Here is a 14,924-nt window from a genome sequence, read left to right on the forward strand (position 1 = left end):
ACGAAATTCGTTAACTGCAGTGCTTGTCCACTTGCAGTAAGCGACTGCATCTCGCCAAGAAACATGCACTACCGGATGCTGCTCAAAACCTAGTATATTAGATAAGCACAGTTATTAGTCATGAGGGCAGATTTTTCCACTCAATCAATCGCTCGCTCTCGCAATTAACATTAATTTACTCTCTGACTGATTCGTAAAACGCAGTGTGAATAGTATACAGTGTATACCTATATTAATTATATTATTTTCATTTTTCCAAAAATATAACAATAAACTGTGTGGTCAACATTTCTGTTTCCGTTTCCGCTGCACTTTGTTTTTGTATTTTTATATACTTTCGCGTTCTTTGTTTTCAGGTTCTATTGTGCGCTCAAACGCTGCTACAATAGTTAACTCTCTCGCTCTTGGTGTTGTTGGCTATCGTTCTATCTTGCGTCTCGCTCGATCTGCGCTTACTCTCTGGGTTTTGTGCTCTTTGTAAATACAGATCATATTAGTTTGCAATTAATTTACCTACTTTGTTTATATTTCTTATTTTTTGATTGGTTTAACTAACTTTGTTTTAACAATACGATAGTCTGTTATAACAAACAAGTAAGAAAGGTACAGTCGAGTGTGCTCGACGGTGAGATACCCGCTACCCAATTTGAATAAAAGCAAAATATTGCGGTATTTTTTTTTCAAAATATACCGAAAATACTTCAACATGATTTAGTATATTCAAAAAAAAATACCATAGACGGCACAATATACTAGATTGTCGGCCAAAGCAACTAAGACCCCTGTTTTTATCTAACCGCAACCAAATTTTCAGGAATCATAAATATTATTGTTATTATTGTATACACCACGATGCGCTCAAGCTTTAAAATTACACTTGTTATTCGATTTTTTTGATTTGCGGGTGCGGAAAAAAGCGTGGCAAAACTTTGAAACAAACTTTATCTGCGTGCAAGCATAAATGCTATCGAAAAAATATTATAGCTCTATTTCTTATAGTCTCTGAGGTCTAGGTGTTCATACGGACACCAGACGGAATTGGCTGATCAAGAATATATATACTTTTAGGGTCGGAGATGCATCCTTCTACCAGTTACATACATTTCCCGCCGGCACAAAGTTATAATACCCTTCTACCAAATGGGTAGCGTTGTTGCATTGTAATATAATAAAATATATGAAAACAATTTATCACATGTTTTTATTTCAATTTAAAATTTGAGTTTAAAAACGATTTATTTTTAAAACAATCAATTTGTAATATCGATAGAACACATCAATCGTTTTCGCCAGCCCTCTATATGGGATCATCGATAGCAACTATCGCACATGAGCGATATATTCAGCAGAGAGCTCACGAAAATAATTTGGCGCAATAATCGAAATAGTCTCAAGAGATAAAATCACACCATTCTAGAACAGTCTGTGCCATTGTCGACATTTAAACTGTAATTCTTTGTGTTGTATATTTTACATTTATTACTATTGAATTTAAAATACAAATTCTTAACTGCACAACAAAATAAGTTTAAAATTACTTCATTATTAATCGACTATTTCTTTACTTAACTTATTATTGGTGAAGAGATAACAGTTTGCCAATTATAGTAATATTACGTAGAATTGCAGTCTTACTTCCGTGTAACATTACTTTAGTGTTTTTTTTAATTGATTGAAAATTGATTATCGAGATCGGCGAAAATACACGTACATTTGTATATAGCAATAAGACGATAATGGGAACTTGGGAATAGAGATGGATTTTTTCTTGGCTTTTCTGAGCAACAATCGACACCATCAGTTGATAGAGATGAACAAAGAGAAATTATTGATCTTCGACCAAAACACGAAATAATCGATTATCGAATATTGTTTACCTGCTCTATTTGGAAAACTACATGCATTGAAATCGTTGCAATTCTAGGAATTTTTATCGTGAAGTACATATATATATCGATAAAAGACGCAACAACTTGTTGTTGTGACCCAATCGGCATTGACGGCTACCACAGAGTGTTGTGTCTTTTCAAAAACATCTACTTGCTTTTAATATTGCAGTTCTACTGAAGTGCGATGGACGTGACCTGTGTTTGTTGTAGATGTGGAACTCTGCAAGCGGCTGCTACGGCTACTTTATGCCTTCCGGTGACAGGCACTCAAAACTCTTTTCATTGCCATTGCTTTTGTTGTGCTCAGCCTCCGCGAATGAAATGTTTCTACTGCAACATGCCGCGTGATCTTGGACCACTGGAGTCCCATGGCGCTTGTCTACCCGACAAGCTCCATGTGTTTGTCAACACGGAGCAATGGCCACCGTTTTCAGTTCACACACCACAGCCACCACTTATTGGCATGGTTGTCACCCTTGGCAATGGACAGGAAATGCAGCAGTTACCTGATAACGTTGATGACGATAATGAAGTCCATGAAATGGAAGAAACTGATTACATCGAGGAGGAAGATGACTTTAACACAATGCATGCCATTGGAATAGTGAAAACTGAATTAAAAGAATCGGCTGGGGATGTGAAACCCCGTATATCAACCAAATCGAAATGGGTGTCCATTGGTGACATACGCAAGTGGACGAGTTGCATTCGCTGTGGCATGGTGAAAATCAAATCGGATGGTTGGATTAAACATGCACAAAAGTGTGGACAGGATCCAAAATTTGCAAGTCGCAAATTCTTCATCTATTTGCACACTCTGTCTTGGTGCAACACTTTGGTGAATGACAATTTTTGGGAACAGCACTCCAACGCCAAGAATGGCAAATGCAATGTATGCCGTTCAAGGTAAAATAAGGGCACTCATATTCTTGATATTTCCAATAATTAATTCATTTGTATTTTAGCCGTTTAAACAAAGAGCCGTTGCCATATCAGCCAAAGCCGCCAACACGTAAAAACGAAGTAAGTTTAGCGAAACAGCGGCGATCTCGCATACTAAAGAATCGCATCAAACGAAGACAAACGAAGGCTGCCGATGCGTCATATTTCCAAAATTCAGCTAACAATAATGCCCCGATGCGAATTGTGGAGTGCACTTCGCTCCTGCAAAATGATTAAATTGGTCAAAATGCATTTTCAATTCAATTATTAATTTCTAATCACACAAATGTTAAATGCCATAATACGCTTTACATAGCCACTTAATAAATAAAGACATTATTTTGTAATTCATGCATTTTTCGCACATCGAAATCCCAAATTGCCAGCTGAACTGTCTTCGGTATTTTGGGAACGTGCTGCACAGCGATAACGAAAGCAATACGATTTGTGACACAGATATGAGCCACCCTTTTTTACACGATTTGGCGCATCGCTTTTATCGTCCGACCTCCACAGATCCGACGTCCATTCCCAAACATTGCCCACCATGTTGTAAAGATCATAGTTGTTCTGACGAAATTCGTTAACTGCACATGTAAATTCATGACCATCATCCACTGTGTTGCCGTCGGGGAACTCGCCCTGCCAAATGTTTAGCCAGTGCTTTTCCTTGGGCATTAGTTTGTTGCCCCATGGGAAGAGTTTGCGCTGTTTGCCTCCTCGACAGGCGACTTCCCATTCTGCCTCACTGGGCAATCGTTTGCCCATCCACTTGCAATAGGCGACTGCATCTCGCCAAGAAACATGTACTACCGGATGCTGTTCCAAACCTAGTATATTAGATAAACACAGTCATTAGTCATGAGGGGAGATTTCTCAGTTGCCACTCACCATTTAAATTACTATCGATTCCGTGGGGTGTGTGCCAATTAACTCCACTTACTTTGTACCACCAGAGCGCGTTGACCACTCGGTAATCCTCGAGCTCCGCTTGTTGCTGTGGCGTCAGCAGTGTCTTGAACAGAAAACTATCACCAAAAACTTCGGCTTCTGTTGTATAGTTAGTTTCTTTCACAAATTTGGCAAACTGCGCATTGGACACTTCATATTTGTCTATGTAAAAATCTTGCAGTTTAACAAGACGTTCTGGAGATTCGTTGTCCGCCTCAAAATGTGGCTCATTGGTGCCAACATGCAGACTGCCACCTGGGATCAGTGACATGCCCTCAATCTCCGGCTCGAGTTCCGCATAATAGTCGCGATAGTGTTTGTTTTGATTGCGAGCTTGCTGCTGGCAAACCTGCTGCTGCTCAGTCTCCGTTTGGATGTTTCCTTTCGATGAAGACGCATCCCTGTCCAGTTTATTGCATCCACAGTCACCATTGACACAGCTGCTCAAAGCTGCCAATAATAAAATGACAACTGCTCGTTGTTGCATTTGTGTTTCTTTGTGAGCAACAAGTGTTGAGCTGAGCAGAGTGACCGCATGCTGAATTTGAATATATACCACATTAGCTTTAAAAGCTTGGTATCACTTTACTAATTGGCGCCACATTTTAAATTGACTTTTCGTGCATTTTAACACCTCGCGCATTTGAAATATGAACAGATAAGCAGAAGATTCTTTCAATGTATTAGAAAGTCACTTCAATCAAAAATTCCTTGTTAATTTCAAATATTTGAGCTTTTTAATTCAGAATTTCCTAGTCCTAGTTGCAACAATTAGTCTCTTCTACTGTGGTTAATTTACATCAACATTTGATGACTGAAAATGCTGGTGGTTAACAGTTAGTTACGTTTTACATACAATAAAAGATTACACAACATCTATGAACTATTTAAAAACACTAAAGCTATTTGGCTGACGTTCTAGGAAATTTCTTTAACTGCTGCATGAATCCAGCATTCGGCTTTATACAAGGCCGCCACGATTTGACCAGATGGTAGGCTTCCTCAAAACGCATGTCACGCCGCTGCATTAGATAACCAATGACAACGGAGGCGGAACGCGAAACTCCTGCATTGCAATGTACCAAGACGCATCCCTTAGCTGCATGCGCTTCCTCGATAAAATCTATGGCAACGGGCAGCACATATTGCAACAGATCTGTCTCCGGCAAATCTAGACATGGCAAATGCTTGCACTTGACTGTTGAGGGTAATAACTCAACATTGGGTGTTTCGATGCCCACACTCAAGATGTGCGTCAGCTTGTATTTGACTGCATTCTCAGCGGACACTGCATCCTGGGAGCCCAAATACATAAATTCGCTCAATATGCAGGCGGGCACAGCGTCGGGTTTAGTGTCCACAACGAAGCCATATTGACGTGCCTCCAATTGCTGTTCGGCACTATTGTCTTCGCTGCCCGAGGATTTGCGTCGCTCCACGTATCGAGCGCCGGTGGGAGTGGTCACAATTGTGGTGGTGGGCCGCAGATTGGCCAAACGCTTCTGTAGTTCATACAGTAGTATCATGGTGCAAATTATTGACTCTTCGTATGATCAGGCAACTCAAATGCCGTTTCCCTATAATGCACACCGCACAAATAAAGGCCACAAGCGGGTGCAACGAGCACACGATGATCCCAGTTGTGCTTGGAGGGAATCGTTAGCATTTGATAGACGACACGCCGATCGATGCGTCCGTTGGCAACGGCAAGCAACGTGCCCACTATGCGACGAACTTGCTTGTACAGAAATGACCTGGCCTTAATCTCTATATCCCAATAGTCGTAGGTCTCAGTTGCCAAGACACCGTTTTGTGCAAGTGCTAAACTTCGACCTGGACGTATGTTGATCTCATCGATTTTGCGAACTGTAAACATGGGATGGTCGCGACTAGGAGTCTTTTGTCGGCTGGTGCTCATAAAGGTACGAAAATCGTGGACACCGACGAACATGCGAGCTGTCTCCCTTAATTGCTCTACATTGAAGTTCTCGCTTCTGCAATAAGATACACTAGATTACATACTTCCCTATATATTGGCAATTACTTACTGTAGAAAATAGCAACGATCAAGCTCATCCACGGGCAGGAAGACTTCGTAGCCCTTGTTCTTAAGACTGCTTCGTTTACTCGTTTCTTCCTCTGTTACCTCTGTGGGATTCTTGGCCACCGCCACACGGTACAGATAGGTGCGACCAATTGCGTGATATCTGCAGTGAAATGTGTCTGCCACGCGGAGAGTACTCAATACACGAATGGGCAAGTTGTGCTTGTCCAGCGTTCGATTCAGCACTCCAGTCAATGTCGTCGTATCATAGGGTTTGCCATCACTGCGTTCCAAATCCACATGAATGGTCGAGTGCAGGGCATGAACGCCCGCATCTGTGCTGCAAAATAGATATGTACGTAATAAATACATCGTATGCTTGCTTGTCCTTGAATACCAACCGACTGGAGAGCACCGTTTGAATTTCGTTGGTAGGGCGAAAAACGCGCAACGCCAACTCCAAGGCACCTTGCACGGTATTTGTATCCAGACGGGGTTGCTCCGCTTTGTTTACCGTCTTTTGAATGCCACTGAGAGTTTGAATTAAACACTTTTCATTGAATACAAAATCACCAAGTGCTTACCGAAAAGTCGTGCCAATGTAAGAAATGTTCAACAAATACCTATGCATTTTACACTCACACCCCCGGCTGGCGACAATCGGAAAGGCAAAACATATGTTTTGCTATCGATAACGCAATAAACGAAAAATTAGTGATAGCCCCGTAGTGCAAACATTTAAGTTGCAAATAAAATCAAAATCAAATCATTATTACCTTAAATAAACAACATTTTGTTATGAAAAATCTAGTAACACTTGAAATAAGACTGTCATTGAATATTTTTCAGTGTTTTGAGATGTAGACGGGGCACGTTAAGCAAAAATTAAAAATCTATACTCGATTTATCAACTAAGCTTTATCGTTAATTGCATGTAACAATGTACAGGCATATTGTGCATTCGTTGTTAAACGCTATTTGAATGGTGGCGCCGTATTGCACAATTTTTAAACAAATTGTCAAATACTCGCATAAAAATTGTAACCAGACGTTTAGTTGCCGCCTTAGTATATTTCAGTATATTTAACAGCTCTAAATTGTATATTTAAAAAATCAAGCTGCGGTCACGCTAATTACGTGCCTTGTCAAAGTTTTGTAACCTGGAAAAAAAGGGCAGACGTTCAAATAATTCGACCGACCGACCGGCTCAATAATTCCATCATTTACACAGTTTGCTTTTTATATAGTTCACCATCAAGGGCAGCATTAGCACACATCAACAATGGCCGGCTTCTCAGACTATTCGAGAAATGAGGAAACAGAGGTTAATGGCTGGATTCGGTTTGGATTGCGTCTTGGTGTTAGTGCTGCACTGCATCCTTTTGAATACTCAAAGACTCTGATACAGATTGGTTACGAACCCATCTCTGCAAGACCTGGCAAGTCGCTGCTTGGCAAACCTGTTATGCTCTTGCCCAACATTTTTCAGTACGGTAAGTTATATATACGACTGTCAGCTGTTTTTGCCGGCATCTTGCAATTGAACTTCGCTCACTGTTTATTTATTTGTTGAACAGCTGGTCACATTCGCAAAATCGATGGATTCTATGGCTGCTATCGTGGCTTAGCACCCAAACTCGCTGGCTCTGTGCTTAGCATGGTAGTTAGCGAACGCGTTGCTGAGAAACTGGGGCTCGCCTATCAGGATGACAAGGACGAATCCGAGTTGACCGAAGAGGAGAGGTACGGAAGACCACATACAGTAGTTAACATATGTATGTTAATATATTACCTAAACCAACAGCTATGTACAGTTCAAGTACAATCTGAAGCGCGACATTGTGTTGACCGTCAGTGGCATTGTTGTCGCACATCCGTTCCATGTGATTTCCCTACGCATGATGGCTCAGTTTATCGGGCGTGAGACACTGTACAACTCCATACTGGGCTCAGTGGCCGAAATCTGGAATAACGAAGGTGTGCTTGGTTTCTTTGCCGGTCTAATCCCCAAGCTGCTGTGCGATGTCGCCGGTCTGGTGCTGTCTAGCTCCACGGTATTCGTTATCAACAAATATCTGATCAAGGACAAGGTTGCCAGGCAATACAATGCGGGCTTTACGCAATTTGCCTTCTCCAGTCTGCTATATCCACTGCAAGTGGTCTCCACATGCTCGGCTGTGAGTGGCTCACGTCTGATGGCCGGACAACCACCGATTATGCCCAAGTATGCCAATTGGGTGGACTGCTGGAATGATTTGCAGACGCGCAGGGAACTCAAGCGTGGCAGTTCGCTCTTCTGGCGGTAAGCGAAGCTTTACATTATTCTTTTTCAAATATTAATGCTTTCGTTCTTTCGAAATTCAGTTCGCAAGCAGCTTACACATCAGCAGTACCCACATCCTTTGCACCGTTGCCAGTGCTGTCCCGTTATCAGTAGATGGACTATGATTAAGTGATGACGCTGATGCGACCACAAAATATGAATCGTCGGAATTATATCCACCACCGATTAAAAAAGAACGTCGGCGTCTGCCTGCATTTTGAACACACACACATATATTTTTGCTCGAAGAGCGCCATCCTAAGACATCTATGCATTTGTTTTCTCTGGTCGCGATTTAGCATGCGTATAGAACAATTTTTATGCAAGTGTAAATCCAAATGTTAAAATGGTCCACCATAATTTATGAACAACAATCGAACGAAATAATTACAACACTGCACTATGTAAGTTGATTCCCCACATTTTCCTTTTTATTACTTATGATTTTTCGTTTGGCATCCAATGCCTTTTCCAAAGAGATTTGCAAATTTAAATTTAAATAGACTATGTCTTGTTTCTTGTTGAACAAATTTGCTAAACTAGCTAAGCAATCTGAGGCAATCGGTGTACGTAATGAGAAAGAAGCCTTTTATTAATTGAAATTATTGTCAGTTCATATGCGTATTGTAAAAGAAGATTATTTAGATTGTAGCTGAATAAAAAATGTGCTTTCTTTATTTCAAGTAGTTTTTTTCGATAAGAGTTAAGATTGTTAACAATTCAAAACTATTGCGCCAATGCTTTACAACAATTAAATGATATATATCTATGCCAATCCAAAGAACAGTGGTTTTATTAAATATTGAAATGCTATGAGATGTCTGGTTACAATATTCCCTTGTTGCTGAACAAGTTGTGTCAATTTTCGTTGTTAATTTTAATTAAAAAGTGGCATCTGCATACAAGCTTGTTCCCGGTATAAAAACAAAAGCCCAAACAGATTCAGTTGAGGTTCATTATGCAAGCAGGCACAATTAAGGTGCCGGCAGAGTATCGACCAAGTGTTTGTGCAAATTTCACGTCGTTTGTGGTCTGGTTCAATGTACGGCATTTGGGCGGGTCGCCTTTGGGCGTTTGGTTAACCAAACGGGAGCAAGACAACAAACATATTGATGTTGATGTTATCCCCCAACCGAATTGGCAATGGCAAATGGGAACAGGTCTGGTTGCGGGGAATTGGAAACTTGCAGCTGGCCTGCATTGTTTTATGCACTTGACGCACTTTAGTCATGGCAAATGTGCTCAAATGGATATTAAACGACAATTTCAATCAAAATCAAGGCAGCCACAAGACAAAACAACCTCAGACTCAGACTCTGACTCTGACTGAAAACAACAAGCCGCAGCAAACAAGCTTAAGTGGCAGGCGGCTTGAAAAGCCGATGAAGCGGCCTAAACTCAACTTCATTCAGTAGCTTCAGTCTGCAACGCGAGCTTCAGCCGAACAGACGCAACTTCGGACTGCGCTTCGGGCTTTCCATTCCCCCCAAACTCCAACTGATCCAACTCCGAACTTCGCTTGCTGCGCTGCGCTGCGCAGTCGATTAAAACGAGGCAAGGCAGCTAATAAAAAGTGCTAATTGTGTTGTTTAAAAAAAAAATGTGAATAAATGTGTAAGCGACTAGAAAAACAGCAATACAGCAACAACAACGACAACGACGACGACAATATAAAAGATATTTTCTTTTTTTTGTGTTTGTGAAATCGCATTTGCATTTCTCCGCCAACAATACAATAAAGATACCTTCCTCATTTTTCGCCCCGCTTAGCAGATTAAATTGGTTCAATCGAGTGTGTGAGTTTGTGTGTGACTCGCTATCAGTCGGGAGAGAAGTGAAGGTAGCCCGAATTTCAATGATCAATATTTTAAATGCAAATATTAGAAATCTATCCGTTAAATCGTCGCGTTCATCGCAGCAAACGGTAGAAGAAGCGGCCGCGACCTCAAACCCAAATAAAACAAAATTATAAATAGAAGCAGCATAATTCTTGAATGAACCCGAATTTGTGAGCGGGTAAGTTGGAAATCTCCCAAGCCGGAGAGATGGATGGTGAGATTGCTGAGGATGGGTGTGTCGTGTGTGTGTGAGTGTGTGTGTGTTCGTGGGCAATTTCCAAGTGTCATTAAAACCAATTGTTATGGAGCATAATGCAATCCAGTTTTTTTTTGTCGATACGATGAGAAATTGGCAAAAACAACAAGTTAATAGTTTTGCTTTTTGGCTTCTTCGGCACGAAGACCAAGCTATTAAATAATTAACGATCAGCGATGCAAAAACAAAAAAAAAAATAGAAAAAGATGAAGATGAAGAAAAACATTGTAGTAGATAGATTACTGCATGCTTGTTGCATTATTTACGGCCTGCTTAGCTAGTCGCCGTATCTGAATCTCTCATTAGACCAAACACTGAACACTGAAGACTCTGGACAATGGACAGCGAACAAGTGGAGTTATAAAACCAGAACTGCGAGAGCGCATTCATTCAATATGGAGCTGTGCTCATCTCTATTTTCTGTTGCTTCTTGTTGATTGATCTGCGCATAGAAAGTTGAGCCGTCAATTTGTCTGCCTCAATTTCTGGCAATTACGTCAAGGTTTTCGTCGCCGACGGGCTAAAAGTGCGTCGTCGTCTAATGGTTCTCTCTTTGCTAAATACTAGACTCTGTAAATCGAGCAAAACCTTTTCACGCGTTTATTTTTATATTTTTGGGGTCTACCATTAGTTTATCATACATAATTGTTGCTAGCCCTTGGGCTATAGTCATCATCAATGCCTTAATCCCTGCCCACCTTGTGCGTGGCCACAGGTTTGTCCACACGCACAACACGCTCGGCCACATTCAAATAGGCCTCATACTCCACGATATCGGGCGTCGTGTCGTAGTGATAGTGTCCGCCCCAATTGCTGAATGAGAACGAGTGAAAGTGTTGCAGACGCAGATCCAGATCGTGTTCCTTGGTCACCAATGTGCCCAACGCATTCAATTGAGCAGGCATCTCGTAGAATTTGAGCCACTGATTCACCTCCTCATCGGTGTGAATGGGCGTTTTGCTGAAGTCACGCATCACGTGCTGATGCGCCGCACCCTTCTTGATCACGAAGATGCCACCTAAGCCAACCACCTGATCACCATAGTGATCCTCCAATCCCTTGCGTATGCACTCGATAAAATTCTGCTCTCCCTTGCGCTGCTTGGCACTGATCTTGAGCACATTGCCCGCCTCACCACGACTCAGATACAAATTAAGCAACAGCGCACAACGTGGCTCCGAGTTGGGAATGCGCTCCAGGACGCATTCCTCGTGCTCGCCACGCACTGTGGCCGTATAACTGCCATTGGTCAGCACATCCTTCTCACTCACAGACAGATTGTAGATGCCTTCGCAGTTGGAGTTGCGAATGGGATAAGGTCCAGCGCCTGCGCCAACGGCAAAGATTTTGCCGGGACCTTGAATCTGTCGGGTGATCTCCGTAATGTTGTACAACTTGTCGCGCTGCACGAGCGGCAGCAGAAACGGTGGACCGCCAACCTCCAGCAAGGTGGGTTTGCCACCCAGACCCGACTCCACTAGACCGTATTGTGCGGCCTTCAGATCGGGACAAGCGCCCACACTAACACTGACTGTTTTGAAGTTCTTCGCCAACGCACCCTGTATGACTGTAAACACAGAGAGAGGGAGAGAGAGACACGTAAATGAGAGCAATGTTTACGAAAAAAAGCTTTATCTCGCCCTCAATCAAGACAACGATTGCGGCGACGCACTGAGCCAAAAGCTGTGTAGTAATTGAGCAAAAGCTTTGCACATGTTTTGACGCCGCATAAGTAAAGCGAGCGTCTACGACAGCAAAACACTGCGTATGCGTAATTTTAGAGGTGTTTTTTGAAAGTGTAAGGAAAATAATAAGTAATAAAGTAATTAAATATAAAATTATTTTTAATGTGATCTAAATAATAATAGCTTCAAATTTAGAGATGTTTGTTCGAAATTGTAAGAAAAATAATGCGCAAGCAAGTAAAGAATAAATAAAAAACATTTCTAAATTTGTTTCGTGAGATCATAAAACAAAATTTAAAATTAATTCAACCCAATCTAAAACAAATTTAATAGCCCTAGAAAAATTGACTAGATCAAGTCCTTAGAAGTCTGTCCAATTAAAGAACTAAGTCTCAAGGATGTGAGTTTCACACTGTTCATTATATAATTTGACTACGCCCCCTTTAGTTCATTGACGTTGATAAAGATTAACACAAGCGCAATTTTATAGCCATGCTAATCACACACTAAAATTAAATTGAATGACTTTGAAAGTTGCTGAAAAAACTTTTTGATTTTAATTGATTTGTAGTGAACAAAAAAGTTATGTTCTGAATGTTCTTTAATAACTTTCTCATATAGTATACTCTTTCTATCTTTCACCATATAGTATACCTATTTCAGTTCAAGCTGATCATCTACTGCCTATAAATAAATTTCACTAATGCATGTTGTCTATGCTGACGTACAGATATCACTTTATCTACTTGACCTTTAAAGTTTTTCAAAACTATGTTACTGGTGCGTATACGTATTTCTGTTCTAAGTACATATCACTTGTGCTAACTTGTAGAAGTTTTGCAAACTTTGACAGGACTTTGAACTTATCAACTCTTGATTCTGTAATCTAGTATATTACTTCTTCACCTGTTACATGCCAAGCCACATACTTGTACCACTCTTGCTCCCTTTTGCTTATCGAGTGCTCAGACAAACAGCGAGTACAGAGAGCTAAAAAACTTCGTTCGCCGTGTCTCCTCCAAAATAACAAAAACCGGCTATGGAAAGTTTGACACAATTGTGAAGGTCATTTGCTTGTGCTCATGTTCTTGCTTTTGCTCTTGCTCTGGCTGTTGTTCTTGTGCTGTGATTCTGATTGTGCTCATTCTAGGTGGCACAATCGGATGGTGGAATCGGTTGCTCACCATTCTGCAGCTCCTCCAGAGCGGGCACATGCAACGGCTTCTCCTCGAAGCGCAGTTGCGATGTGTTCAGCTGACTTTGGCTTGACATGATGTGGCGCTTGTTATTCCCAATTCCAGGTGCTGCTCCTGCTGTGAACGCTTTGCTGATTGCTCTACCAAAACCGAATCCAACAGCGATGTGCTTGTGATCTGTTCGCACGATCGATGCAAACGCGACTGTGGAGCAACCCCAGCGAACAGCGAGCATTTTAACTAGCTTGCTGTTTGGCTTTGCTTTGCCTGCTGTCCTATAGTTAACATTGCCGCGCATACAGGGTGACCCGGCAGGCGATAAGATAAACCATATATACGGTAGTTTTCCCCCAAGCATATTTAATTACTGTCACAATAGTAATAATAATTTTTTGACACTGCACGCCCAAAGTACATGTCTTCTTAACCCAGATATTTATGACGTATGACGCTTCCACAAACAGTGGCAACTCGATAAGTGCAACGCTCAACTGGAAACAAAACAAAACCAAAACAATAGAAATCTAATAAACAACATTTTTGTTGTTTCTCAACCTACCCTACGTAATTTTCAACGAGCTTTTTGATAACTTTCCCCTTCAGCATGTTTGTCACCTCAATCGGAAATGGAACCGGTCTCGATTTTAAATGTTTACAACACGCTGATAACGTGATTTCGTTTTGGTCTAAAGAAAATAATCACAACACACAAAAAAAAAGAAGAAACCAGTTAGCTTCTTACATGAAACGCTTCCACATTCTGCTTAGCATAAATTGGAAAGGCGGCATGCAGTTAAAGATGCTATAAAGAATAGTTTAGTTTGTTCAGGTTTGCTTTGCTTTGGATTCATTCTTTTCAATTCGCTTGGCGTCTAATGCAGTTTCGCCATTAATAAACGATTCTTATACAAATTGATCCATTTCTATTTTTTTTTGGTTGGTGAATGTTGAGAATACTGTTAGAATTTAATATGCTTAGAAATCTTGAGCAGCATTTACTGTATTGTATATATAAAGAATGCTCGGTTTGATAAGCTTCGCCCTGTTTGCACACTCGAGTCGAGCAACACTTTAGAGTTTACCTCCTGATAGTCTCTGATAGTGTGACCACAGATAGGCGAGGGACATGCGCAGTCGTTTAGCGGTCACGTTTAACACCGCAGCGGACAATGAGGTGAGGAGTGAGGGGGAAATAGGCGGGAGTGGAGGGAGGCTTGGGTCACTGATAACACAATACGTAGCTGGGTCTGGTACGAGCCGCGTTCTACACGCTAATTTCAGACTAATTTACGACGAGTGTTAATTTGATGAATAGTTCTTGGTCTAATCTGGGCAACAGCTTCGTAACCCGTTTTTGCCCATCTTTGCGTAAACAGAGAGTTTTCTCTCACGATCTACACTAACAATTACAAAATGCAACAAACTTTGCAATCTTTAAACATTTTGTACACTTTAAAGAAATAAGTTTTTATAGTATTCTTGAATTGAGCAATAAAAAGAATAAAGATAAGATTTCAGTAACAAAATGCTGCTTGCCGTTAAATATTGAGTCAAACCAATAACTATAAACAATTGATTCCGATTCGCAATTAAATCAAATCAAATTCTAAGGCAATTTTTTAACAACTTAAACTTACAACGAACGATTAATATTTGGCTGACAATTTGGTATATTTTGCACTCTATGGTATATTTTGAATGGTACTATATCAAATATATAGTCTTCAGTATGTTTCTCAATTCTTGCGGTATATTCCTTTGGTATATTTTGGGATAATACCGCACTGTTTACTATTATTC

The 14,924-nt window shown here is 40.9% G+C and overlaps 7 protein-coding genes across 9 annotated transcripts in view; 3 read left to right on the plus strand and 4 right to left on the minus strand.

The window, feature by feature from the left end:
• The first annotated feature begins 1,840 nt into the window (after positions 1-1,840).
• LOC117569516 (uncharacterized) lies at positions 1,841-3,089 on the plus strand. Of its 2 annotated transcripts, XM_034250709.2 has the most exons (3): positions 1,841-1,940; positions 2,059-2,795; positions 2,855-3,089. In XM_034250709.2, exons 2-3 carry the CDS (start codon positions 2,074-2,076, stop codon positions 3,066-3,068), a joined length of 936 nt encoding a protein of 311 aa, XP_034106600.1. In that variant the 5' UTR covers positions 1,841-1,940; positions 2,059-2,073; the 3' UTR covers positions 3,069-3,089. The 2 variants fall into 2 exon arrangements, with proteins under 2 accessions (XP_034106600.1, XP_034106599.1); XM_034250708.2 differs by lacking the exon at positions 1,841-1,940 and having other exon boundaries at positions 1,967-2,795.
• On the minus strand, positions 3,080-4,309 carry LOC117569515 (formylglycine-generating enzyme). The gene is made up of 2 exons (XM_034250706.2): positions 3,723-4,309; positions 3,080-3,661 (listed from the first exon to the last, which is right to left on the minus strand). The coding sequence occupies exons 1-2, from the start codon at positions 4,267-4,269 to the stop codon at positions 3,180-3,182; spliced, it is 1,029 nt and encodes a 342-aa protein (XP_034106597.1). The 5' UTR covers positions 4,270-4,309; the 3' UTR covers positions 3,080-3,179.
• Positions 4,310-4,494: 185 nt separating this feature from the next.
• LOC117567520 (dual specificity protein phosphatase 19) lies at positions 4,495-5,308 on the minus strand. The gene has a single exon (XM_034247566.2). The coding sequence runs from the start codon at positions 5,306-5,308 to the stop codon at positions 4,685-4,687; it is 624 nt and encodes a 207-aa protein (XP_034103457.1). The 3' UTR covers positions 4,495-4,684.
• An 8-nt stretch (positions 5,309-5,316) lies between these two features.
• Positions 5,317-6,548, minus strand: LOC117567516 (tRNA pseudouridine synthase-like 1). The gene is made up of 4 exons (XM_034247560.2): positions 6,411-6,548; positions 6,228-6,356; positions 5,831-6,166; positions 5,317-5,776 (listed from the first exon to the last, which is right to left on the minus strand). The coding sequence occupies exons 1-4, from the start codon at positions 6,455-6,457 to the stop codon at positions 5,317-5,319; spliced, it is 972 nt and encodes a 323-aa protein (XP_034103451.1). The 5' UTR covers positions 6,458-6,548.
• A 124-nt stretch (positions 6,549-6,672) lies between these two features.
• Positions 6,673-8,826, plus strand: LOC117567517 (mitochondrial carrier homolog 2). 2 transcript variants are annotated; one of them, XR_004572069.2, is made up of 5 exons: positions 6,673-7,319; positions 7,404-7,569; positions 7,631-8,128; positions 8,191-8,553; positions 8,627-8,826. XR_004572069.2 is itself a non-coding variant. In XM_034247561.2 (4 exons), exons 1-4 carry the CDS (start codon positions 7,109-7,111, stop codon positions 8,261-8,263), a joined length of 948 nt encoding a protein of 315 aa, XP_034103452.1. In that variant the 5' UTR covers positions 6,673-7,108; the 3' UTR covers positions 8,264-8,826. The 2 variants fall into 2 exon arrangements, 1 of the variants encoding a protein (XP_034103452.1); XM_034247561.2 differs by having other exon boundaries at positions 8,191-8,826.
• Positions 8,827-9,961: 1,135 nt separating this feature from the next.
• The window catches only part of LOC117567511 (uncharacterized), a 33,398-nt gene continuing 28,435 nt past the window's right edge, over positions 9,962-14,924 (plus strand). The window contains exon 1 of the mRNA XM_034247552.2: positions 9,962-10,165. The gene's annotated coding sequence lies outside the window, so the exon portion shown is untranslated. The remainder of the gene's footprint in view (positions 10,166-14,924) is intronic.
• Positions 10,821-13,477, minus strand: LOC117567513 (ester hydrolase C11orf54 homolog). The gene is made up of 2 exons (XM_034247558.2): positions 13,113-13,477; positions 10,821-11,810 (listed from the first exon to the last, which is right to left on the minus strand). Exons 1-2 carry the CDS (start codon positions 13,420-13,422, stop codon positions 10,927-10,929), a joined length of 1,194 nt encoding a protein of 397 aa, XP_034103449.2. The 5' UTR covers positions 13,423-13,477; the 3' UTR covers positions 10,821-10,926.

This window comes from Drosophila albomicans, chromosome 3 (assembly GCF_009650485.2).
Source record: "Drosophila albomicans strain 15112-1751.03 chromosome 3, ASM965048v2, whole genome shotgun sequence".
Lineage (NCBI taxonomy): Eukaryota > Metazoa > Arthropoda > Insecta > Diptera > Drosophilidae > Drosophila > Drosophila albomicans.